At 44.7% G+C, this 11,691-nt stretch overlaps 1 protein-coding gene across 2 annotated transcripts in view; it reads right to left on the reverse strand.

Moving 5' to 3' along the window:
* The window catches only part of ECI2 (enoyl-CoA delta isomerase 2), a 192,431-nt gene extending 183,998 nt beyond the window's left edge, over positions 1-8,433 (reverse strand). The window contains exon 1 of one of the 2 annotated variants that reach the window (XM_030208681.1): positions 8,241-8,433. In XM_030208681.1, the coding sequence (XP_030064541.1) occupies positions 8,241-8,302 (62 nt within the window). In that variant the 5' untranslated portion in view covers positions 8,303-8,433. The remainder of the gene's footprint in view (positions 1-8,240) is intronic. The other variant, XM_030208688.1, reaches the window with a different exon arrangement.
* Positions 8,434-11,691: the final 3,258 nt, after the last annotated feature.

The raw sequence follows: 11,691 nt of genomic DNA on the forward strand, positions 1-11,691 counted from the left end.
TACATAAGTGTGTAAGTATTGCCACAGTGGGAAAGACCAAAGGTCCATCAAGCCTAGCATCCTGTTTCCAACAGTGGCCAATCCAGGTCACAAATACCTGTCAAGATCCCGAAAAAATTCAATACATTTTATGCTGCTTAGCCCAGAAAAAAAGCAATGGATTTTCCCCAAGTCAATTTAATAATGGTCTATGGACTCCTTTAGGAAGACATCCCAACCTTTTTTAAACCCTGCTAAGCTAACCACCTTTACCACATTCTCTGGCAATGAATTCCAGAGTTTAAATTGCACGTTGAGTGAAGAACAAGTCCTAGTATTTTTGGAAAGAGTAAACAAACGACTCACGTCTACCCATTCTACTCCACTCATTATTTTATAGACCTCTATCATATCTCCCCTCAGTCGTCTTTTCTGCAAGCTGAAGAGCCCTAGACGCTTCAGTCGTTCCTCATAGCAAGTCATCCCATCCCTTTTATCATTATCGTCACCCTTCTCTTACCTTTTCAAATTCCACTATATCTTTTTTTAGATGTGGTGACCAGAATTGAACACAATATTCGAGGTGCGTTCAAACCATGGACCGATAAAAAGGCATTATAACATCCTCACATTTGTTTTCCATTTCTTTCCTAATACCTACAATTCTATTTGCCTTCTTAACCACCGCAGCACAATGAGCAGAGGGTTTCAACGTATCATCGATGACACCGAGATCCCTTTCTTGGACGGTGACTCCTAGACCTCAATCATATCTCCCCTTACCCATAAAGTACATAAGTATATAAGTAATGCCACACTGGGAAAAGAGCTCTATCATATCTCCCCTCAGCTGTCTTCTCCAAGCTGAAACGTCCTAGCCTCCTTAGTCTTTTTTCATAGGGAAGTCATCCCATCCCCGCTATCATTTTAGTCGCCCTTCGCTGCACCTTTTCCAATTCTACTATATCTTTCTTGAGATGCAGCGACCAGAATTGAAACAATACTCAAGGTGCGGTTGCACCATGGAGCGATACAACGGCATTATAACATCCTCCCACCTGTTTTCCATACCTTTCCTAATAATACCCAACATTCTATTCGCTTTCCTAGTCACAGCAGCACACTGAGCAGAAGGTTTCAGTGTATTATCGACGACGACACCCAGATCCCTTTCTTGGTCCGTATCTCCTAACGTGGAACCTTGCATAACGTAGCTATAATTTGGGTTCTTTTTTCCCACATGCATCACCTTGCACTTGCTCACATTAAACGTCATCTGCCATTTAGCCGCCCAGTCTCCCAGTCTCGTAAGCTCCTTCTGTAATTTTTCACAGTCCTGTCGCGAGTTAACGACTTTGAATAACTTTGTGTCATCAGCAAATTTTATTACCTCGCTAGTTACTCCCATCTCTAAATCATTTATAAATATATTAAAAAGCAGCGGTCCTAGCACAGACCCCTGAGGAACCCCACTAACTACCCTTCTCCATTGTGAATACTGCCCATTTAACCCCACTCTCTGTTTCCTATCCTTCAACCAGTTTTTAATCCACAATAGGACATTTCCTCCTATCCCATGACACTCCAATTTCCTCTGTAGCCTTTCATGAGGTACCTCGTCAAACGCCTTTTAAAAATCCAGATACACAATATCAACCGGCTCCCGTTTGTCCACGTTTGTTTACTCCTTCAAAGAATTGAAGTAAATTGGTCAGGCAAGATTTCCCCACACAAAAGCCATGCTGACTTGTGGACTCAGTAATCCATGTCCTCTGATGTGCTCTGTAATTTTGTTTTTGATAATAGCCTCTACCATTTTCCCTGGTACCGACATCAGACTCACCGGTCTATAATTTCCCGGATCTCCCCTGGAACCTTTTAAAAAATCGGCATTACATTGGCCACCCTCCAATCTTCCGGTACCACGCTCAATTTTAAGGATAAATTGCATATCACTAACAGTAGCTCCGCAAGCTCATTTTTCAGTTCTATCAGTACTCTAGGATGCATACCATCCGGTCCAGGAGATTTGCTACTCTTCAGTTTGCTGAGCTCCCCCATTACATCCTCCAAGTTTACCGTGAAGTCAGTAAGTTTCTCCGACTCATCCGCTTGAAATACCATTTCCGACACCGGTATCCCACCCAAATCTTCCTCGGTGAAGACCGAAGCAAAGAATTCATTCAATCTCTCCGCTACGTCTTTATCTTCCTTGATCGCCCCTTTTACCCCTCGGTCATCCAGCAGCCCAACCGATTCTTTTGCCGGCTTCCAGCTTTTAATATACTGAAAAAAAATGTTGCTATGTTTTTTTTGCCACTAATGCTATCTTTTTTTCATAATCCCTATTGGCCTTATCTGCGCCTTGCATTTGCTTTGACACTCCTTATGCTGCTTCTTGTTATTTTCAGATGGTTCCTTCTTCCATTTTCTGAAGGCGTTTCTTTTAGTCCTGATAGCTTCCTTCACTTCACGTTTCAACAACGCCGGCTGTCTTTTGGACTTCCGTCTTTCTTTTCTAATTTGCGGAATATGCTTGGCCTGGGCCTCCAGGATGGTATTTTTGAACAGCATCCATGCCTGTTGTACAGTTTTTACCCTCTCAGTTGCCCCCCTAAGTTTTTTTTTTTTTTTACCATTCTTCTCATTTTATCATAGTCTCCTTTTTTAAAGTTAAACGCTAACGTATTTGACTTCCTGTTTATAGTTACTTCAAGGTTGATATAAAAACTGATCATATTATGATCACTGTTGTCAAGCGGCCCCAGTACCATAACGCCCCTCACTAGATCATGCGCTCCACTAAGGACCAAGTCTAGAATTTTTCCTTCTCTCGTCGGCTCCTATACCAGCTGCTCCATAAAGCTGTCCTTGATTTCATCAAGGAAATGTACCTCTCTAGCGTGTCCCGATGTTACATTTACCCAGTCAATATTTGGATAATTGAAGTCACCCATTATTATCATATTGCCCATTTTGTTTGCGTCTCTGATTTCTTTTATCATTTCTGCTTCTACCTGCTCATCCTGGCGAGGCGGACAGTAGTACACTCCTATCACCGTCCTTTTCCCTTTGATACATGGAATTTCAACCCACAATGATTCAAAGGTGTGATTTGTGTCCTGCTGAATTTGTAATCTATCTGAGTCAAGGCTCTCGTTAATATACAATACATAGTAACATAGTAGATGACGGCAGATAAAGACCTGCATGGTCCATCCAGTCTGCCCATGACAAACTCATATGTGTATACCTTACCTTGAATTTGTACCTGTCCTTTTCAGGGCACAGACCATATAAGTCTGCCCAGCAGTATTTCCCGCCTCCCAGCCACCAGTCCCGCCTCCCATCACCTGCTCTGGTACAGACCGTATAAGTCTGCCCTCCCCTATCCTCGCCTCCCAACCACCACCCCCTCTTCCCCCCAACTGCTCCGCCACCCAATTTTAGCTAAGCTTCTGAGGATCCATTCCCTCTGCACAGGATTCCTCTATGCATATCCCACGCATGTTTGAACTCCGTTACCGTTTTCATCTCCACCACCTCCCGCGGGAGGGCATTCCAAGCGTCCACCACCCTCTCCGTGAAAAAATACTTCCTGACATCTTTCCTGAGTCTGCCCCCCTTCAATCTCATTTCATGTCCTCTCGTTCTACCGCCTTCCCATCTCCGGAAAAGGTGCGTTTGCGGATTAATACCTTTCAAATATTTGAACGTCTGTATCATATCACCCCTGTTCCTCCTTTCCTCCAGGGTGTACATGTTCAGGTCAGCAAGCCTTTCTTTATACGTCTTGGAACGTAAATCCCGTACCATCCTCGTAGCTTTTCTTTGCACCGCTTCCATTTTTTTAACATCCTTCGCAAGATACGGCCTCCAAAACTGAACACAATACTCCAGGTGGGGCCTCACCAACGTCTTATACAGGGGCATTAAAACCTCCTTTCTTTTGCTGGTCACTCCTCTCTCTATACAGCCTAGCAATCTTCTAGCTACTGCCACCGCCTTGTCGCACTGTTTAGTCGCCTTCAGGTCCTCAGATACTATTACCCCAAGATTCCTCTCCCCTTCCGTGCCTATCAGACTCTCCCCGCCTAACACATATGTCTCCCTTGGATTTCTACTCCCCAAGTGCATCACTTTACATTTCTTCGCATTGAATTTTAATTGCCAAACGTTAGACCATTCTTCTAGCTTCTTCAGATCTTTTTTCATGTTTTCCACACCCTCCGGGGTGTCCACTCTGTTGGAAATCTTGGTGTCATCCGCAAAAAGGCAAACCTTACCTTGTAACCCCTCGGCAATGTCACTCACAAATATATTGAACAGAATGGGCCCCAGGACCGATCCCTGAGGCACTCCACTACTCACCTTTCCTTCCTCCGAGCGAACTCCATTCACCACCACCCTCTGGCGTCTGTCCGTCAACCAGTTCCTAATCCAGTTCACCACTTCGGGTCCTATTTTCAGGCCGTCTAGTTTATTTAAGAGCCTCCTGTGGGGAACCGTGTCAAAAGCCTTGCTGAAATCTAAGTAGATGACGTCCATAGCACGTCCTTGATTTAATTCTCCCGTCACCCAGTCAAAGAATTCAATGAGATTCGTTTGGCACGATTTCCCTTTGGTGAAACCATGTTGTCTCGGATCTTGCAACTTATTGGCTTCCAGGAAATTCACTATCCTTTCCTTCAGCATGGCTTCCATTACTTTTCCAATAACCGAAGTGAGGCTTACCAGCCTGTAGTTTCCAGCTTCTTCCCTATCCCCACTTTTGTGAAGAGGGACCACCTCCACCGTTCTCCAATCCCTCGGAACCTCTCCTGTCTCCAAGGATTTATTAAACAAGTCTTTAAGAGGACCCGCCAGAACCTCTCTGAGCTCCCTCAGTATTCTGGGGTGGATCCCGTCCGGCCCCATGGCTTTGTCCACCTTCAGCTTTCCAAGTTGTTGATACACACTCTCTTCCGTGAACGGCGCTCTATCCACCTCATTCTCAGGTGTACTTTTGCCAGTCCCTCTCGGTCCTTCCCCAGGGTTTTCATCAGTGAAAACAGAACAAAAGTATCTATTTAGCAAATTGGCTTTTTCTTCATCATTTTCTACATAGCGTTTTGATGTTTCTTTTAGTCTCACAATTCCCTTTATAGTCTTTCTCCTTTCACTAATATACCTGAAGAAGTTTTTGTCTCCCCTCCTTACATTTCTAGCCATTTGTTCTTCCGCTTGCGCCTTCGCCAGACGTACCTCTCTCTTGGCTTCTTTCAGTTTCATCCGGTATTCCTCCCCGTGTTCCTCCTCTTGAGATTTTCTATATTTCTGGAACGCTAACTCTTTAATCTTTATTTTCTCAGCCACTTGCTTTGAGAACCATATTGGTTTCCTTTTTCTCTTGCTTTTATTTACTCTCCTTACATAAAGGTCTGTGGCCCTGTTTATTACTTCTTTTAGCCTGGACCACTGTCCTTCCACTTCTCGTATGTCCTCCCAGCCCATCAGCTCCTTCCTCAGGTATTCTCCCATTTTGTTAAAGTCAGCTCGCTTGAAATCGAGGACTTTGAGTTTAGAGTGGCTGCCATCCACATGAGCTGTTACATCAAAACAAACCGTTTGATGGTCACTGTTTCCCAGGTGCGCAGCCACTCGGACATTTGACACACTATCCCCATTCGTGAGCACCAGATCCAACGTGGCTCCCTCCCTTGTGGGTTCGTTCACCATTTGTCTGAGCAGAGCACTTTGGAAAGCATCCACAATCTCTCTACTTCTTTCTGATTTTGCAGATGGAACCTTCCAATCTACATCCGGCAGATTAAAATCTCCCAACAACAGCACCTCTCTTTTCTTCCCCAACTTTTGAATATCAGCAATCAGATCTTTATCTAGTTCTTCCAATTGTGTTGGGGGTCTATAGACAACACCCACGTGGACCAATGTTCTATCCTCTCTTTTTAAGGTGATCCATATCGCTTCTTCCTTTCCCCAGTTCCCTGTCATTTCAGTCGCTGGGATATCATTTCTGACATACAGAGCTACTCCTCCACCTATACGTCCCTCTTTATCCTTCCTAAAAAGATTATAGCCTGGTATGTTTACATCCCATTCATGGGAACCATTGAGCCATGTCTCTGTGACTGCAACTATGTCCAAGTTAGACTCCAAAATCAGGGCTTGAAGGTCAGGAATTTTCTTGCTTAGACTGCGAGCATTTGTGGTCATCGCTTTCCATGTACATTTCCTAGTATGTGTTTTGGTTTTAGTGATTTGTGAGGGTGTTTTCTCTTTGGGTACCTTCTCATATTTTTGTTCCCCCTTCCTTGCTTTTTCTTCTTTTTCCACTTCAGTTTTATTTTCAGGAACATCAGAGTGCTGTAGTGGAGCAAAAGAATTTTATAGTGGCAACACTTGTGCGGGCGGATGCTTCTGTGTCACATGATGAAGTCTGCCCGAGCCTACTGTGAACCATCTGTTCTTATGTGGTTTTATTCTTTGAGGCAGTGGTGAGAAGTTATGATTCTGCACAGTCCTATAAGTTGCTTTAATTGCATCTAATTCTTGCATTACTTTACAGAGCTCTTGTTTTAAAGTAGATAGCTACCCCTCCACCAGTCCGGTCCACCCTATCACTATGATATACTTTGTACCTCGGTATGGCAGCGTCCCACTGGTTATCCTCCTTCCACCAGGTCTCAGTAATGCCTATTATATCCAATTTTTCATTTAGTGCAAAATATTCCAACTCTCCCATCTTATTTCTTAGACTCCTAGCATTTGCATATAGACATTTCAGAGTATGTTTGTTGTTCCTATTTGCATGATGCTTAGTACTTGACACTAATGATTTGCCATCTTTTGCCTGATCTTTGGTTGTATTTAAGGGCACCTGGCCTACCACGGTCTGTTGTGCAACCTCACTATCCAGAAACCCTATCTTCCCTGTTTGTGAGGTATCCTTGCAAGATACCGTATCCCGAACCATGCGTTTTTGAGCGACTGTTGGCCTTCCCCCCATTTCTAGTTTAAAAGCTGCTCTATTTCTTTTTTAAAAGTTGACGCCAGCAGCCTGGTCCCACCCTGGTTAAGGTGAAGCCCATCAGATTGGAATAGGCTCTCCCTTCCCCAGAATGCTGACCAGTTCCTGACAAATCCAAAATCCTCCTCCCCACACCATCGTCTCAACCATGCATTGAGACTCCGGATCATTGTCTGTCGCTTAGGCGTGGAACAGGTAGCATTTCAGAAAATGCTACCCTAGAGGATCTGGATTTGAGCTTCCTTCCTAAAAACCTAAATTTAGCTTCCATGTGAAAATCTATATAGAACTGGAAAAGGTGCCGCGAAGGGCGACTAAAATGATAGTTGGGATGACTTCCCTATGAAGAAAGACTAAGGAGGCTAGGGCTTTTCAGCTTGGAGAAGAGATGGCTGAGGGGAGACATGATAGAGGTATATAAAATAATGAGTGGAGTGGAACAGGTGGATGTCAAGCGTCTGTTCACGCTTTCCAAAAATACTACTACTAGGGGGCATGCGATGAAACTACAGTGTGGTAAATTTAAAACAAATATGAGAAAAATTTTCTTCGCCCAACGCATAATTAAATTCTGGAATTCATTGCTGGAGAACGTAGTGAAGGTGGTTAGCTTGGCAGAGTTTAAAAGGGGGTTGGACAGTTTCCTAAAGGTCAAGTCCATAGGCCACTACTAAATGGACTTGGGAAAAATCCATAATTTCGGGAATTAACTTGTATAAAATGTTTGTACATTTGGGTAGCTTGCCAGGTGCCCTTGACCTGGATTGGCCGCTGTCGGGGACAGGATGCTGGGCTCGATGGACCCTTGGCTTTTTCCCAGTATGGCATTACTTATGTTGGTGTGAGCAAATCCAAATAAATGTAAGAATGCTATTGGGGGGGGGGGGGGGGGGGGCGAAGGGACAGGAAACATAGGTAAGAAAAGGAACACAAGATTTTTAGCTTTCACTTTCTTAACCACAGCTCTGCTTACCAAAGAAAGCATAACGTTAGAGAAGCACACACATTAGGCCCTTGTATAGATCAGCGTTGTCTCTGTGCAAGAAAGAATTGAGTATAAAACCGAGAGCGGCGGCGGCAGCAGAAGACAAACACCTACATTCCACCCCGCAAAGATCAGTGTTTCCTCTGTGCAAGTGACTTTATTTCAACACCTAATCACACAAGAAAACCAAACAGCCCCCAAATCCCAACATTCGTGCTGAGCGTGAGATTAAGAGGCGGCGCTCACCTGCGTACTCTCCCCAACGTGTACCAGCGGCTCCTGACCGTCAGCAAGGAGAAAACCGTCATAACAAAAGTGAGAGAGAGAGAGATAAAAAAGAGTTGCGTCTATGTTTTAAGTGTGTACGAGCAAGCACCTCCTGCCTAATGAGTGACCAAAGGGCACCAGAGTTGCACAAGCCGGTAGGCCTTGTTGGCGAGCGAGCGCGTGCAACACTGGGGGCGGGGAGGGGGAGGGACGAAATTGAGACCAAGGAGGTTTAATAGGCTGAAAAGAGCTGCTGCTCTCTCCTGTGACCTTTAGCTCAACAAGCTGTGGAAAGCGGTTCCCCAACTTTTTACCCGAGGTTCACAATCCGGCGGGGAACTTTATTGTCTTGACAGTCTTGTCAAAAATATTTGAAGAATGGCAGTAAAATAAAATTATTATATGAGATCGGGAACCGGTACCGTCCAGAACCTAACAGTTCTACAGTCTTATCTGTGTACCCTATAATTTATAGGGTACAGATAAGACTGTAGAACTGTTAGGTTCTGGATGGTACCGGTTCCCGATCTCATATAATCTTTACCACGTAAGACGTAACGTAAGGAGGAGGAGTTAACTTTTCAAAAGGACATGGGGGGGGGGGAGGGTGGGAAAATACCCTTTCTTGGACATAGTTTGTGAAATAGATGAAAATTTAATTTTCTTTGGATCCATGCATGCGTTCAATCTTAAAACAGCTGCGCAGTCAGAAACCCCAGAGATGCTTTGTTACCGCTATGCAAACAAAGCAGGTCTAGTGTTTGATCCCCCCTACACAGACATTTTGTTTTCACAGCCCATCAGCTGGTTTTTCTACATCAAACAAAGTAATCAATAGCACTAATTTGCTGGAATGCAGATTGTTTTGTTATCTATTAGGTTTTGTAGAAAAACCAGCTGACCGGAACAAGGTAAAATCCGAATTACACGAATTTTCATTGATGCGCCATCAAAAAATCTGTGTAGGGGATTCCTGAGCAATTATTTTACTTATTCCTATGGACAGTGCAAGATGTTAATTTGCATAATCCTCCAGACCCCGTACATTCCACCATGAAAGAAAGACAACCCTCCCCCCCTTGTTCTTTTGTGATTCTTAGAGCCCTCTGATCTGTAGCTTTTTGTTTTCACTGCACAGAATCGTCCCAGGGACAACCAAAGTTCCCGGGGGGCGTGTTGGAGGCATAGTGAAGGTGAGACTGGGGCATGCCTAACAGATGGGCGTCCTCCAGCGATAATGGAAAACAGAAGGGCATCCCTGATGAGCACTTGGGTGACTTTACTTGGTCCATTTTTTCTTACAACCAAGCCTCAAAAAGGTGCGCAAACTGACCAGATGACCACTGGAGGGAATCGGGGATGACCTCCCCTGACTCCCCCAGTGGTAACTAACCCCCTCCCACCCTGAAAAAAACAACTTTACAAACTGTTTTTGCCAGCCTGAAATGTCATACTCAGGTCCATCGCAGCATGCAGGTCCCTGGGAGGGAATTTATGTGTGTGTCAGCGGAGGCATAGCGAAGGCATGGATGTCCTTCTTTCAAACATTTTGGACGTCCTGAACTGCCCCCCCCCCCCCCCCCACAGGGACGGCCAAATTTCAAGGGAGAGGAGTAGCGTGGCGGAGTAGCCTAATGGTTAGAACACTGGTCTTGCAATCCAGAAGTGGCTGGTTCAAATCCCACTGCTGCTATTTGTGATCCAAAATCCAAATAAATAAAGGGGGTGTCAGGCATGGACATCCTTTTCACAGAAACATCCACATTTTACCAAGGGAAAAAAGACGTCCCTGACAGGCATTTGGACATTTTCACCTGGACTTGTATTTTTCTAAGGTTGTAGATGGCAATTTATTTAAGGTTGTAGATGGCTATTATACACGCAGCTTGTCTGCATGTATGAAGCCATCTTTGGCATGCGCGCCATGCATAATGCTTGGCTGCTCTGCACTGGCTTCCTCTCCTTAGGAAGGAAATCGTGTGCAAATGAGCTAACAGTGAGCAGCTCATTTGCATGCGATTTCCTTCATGCATGCCTGTTCCTTTCCAAATCGCTAAGGGATCGTTAAGGGAAGGGCTTTTTCTGTTCAGTTAGTGCTCGGTGCTCGGTTGGTGTCCTGGCATGTCAGGGGGACCAGTGCACTACGAATGCTGGCTCCTCCCAAGACCAAATGAGTTGGATTTGGTCGTTTTTGAGATGGGCGTCCTCGGTTTCCATTATGGCCGAAAACCGGGGACGACCATCTCTAAGGTCGACCATCTCAACATTTAGGTCGACCATCTCTAAGGTCGACCTAAATGTTGAGATTTGGGCATCCCCGACTGTATTATTGAAACGAAAGATGGCCACCCATCTTGTTTCGATAATACGGGTTTCCCCGCCCCTTCGCGGGACGTCCTGTGAGGACGCCCTCGGGAAAACTTGGGTGCCCCATTCGATTATGCCCCTCCACATCTTTTTTGATATATGGCAATCAGAATTGGACACAATATTCGAGATGCGGTCGCACCATGGTGCGATACAAAGGCATTATATCATCCTCATTTTTGTTTTCCATTCCTTTCCTAATAATACCTAACATTCTATTTGCTTTCTTAGCCGCAGCAGCACACTGAGCAGAAGGCTTCAATGTATCATCAACGACGACACCTAGATCCCTTTCATGGTCCGTGACTCCTAACGTGGAACCTTGCATGACGTAGCTATAATTCAGGTTCCTCTTTCCCACATGCATCACTTTGCACTTGCTCACACTAAACATCATCTGCCATTTAAGTTTATAAGTAATGCCACACTGGGAAAAGACCAAGGGTCCATTGAGCCTAGCATCCTGTCCACGACAGCGGCCAATCCAGGCCAAGGGCACCTGGCAAGCTTGCCAAACGTACAAACATTCTATACATGTTATTCCTGGAATTGTGGATTTTTCCTAAGTCCATTTAGTAGTGGTTTATGGACTTGTCCTTTAGGAAACCGTCTAACCCCTTTTTAAACTCTGCTAAGCTAACCGCCTTCACCATGTTCTCCGGCAACGAATTCCAGAGTTTAATTATGCGTTGGGTGAAGAAACATTTTCTCCTATTTGTTTTAAATTTACTACACTGTAGTTTCATCGCATGCCCCCTAGTCCTAGTATTTTTGGAAAGCGTGAACAGACACTTCACATCCACCTGTTCCACTCCACTCATTATTTTATATACCTCTATCATGTCTCCCCTCAACTGTCTCGTCTCCAAGCTGAAAAGCCCTAGCCTCCTTAGTCTTTCTTCATAGGGAAGTTGTCCCATGCCCACTATCATTTTAGTCGCCCTTCACTGCACCTTTTCCAATTCTACTATATCTATATAGATGCCCAGTCTCCCAGTCTCGTAAGGTCCTCTTGTAATTTTTCACAATCCTCCCATGATTTAACGACTTTGAATAACTTTGT

Source organism: Microcaecilia unicolor, chromosome 1 (genome assembly GCF_901765095.1).
Source record: "Microcaecilia unicolor chromosome 1, aMicUni1.1, whole genome shotgun sequence".
Taxonomy (NCBI): domain Eukaryota; kingdom Metazoa; phylum Chordata; class Amphibia; order Gymnophiona; family Siphonopidae; genus Microcaecilia; species Microcaecilia unicolor.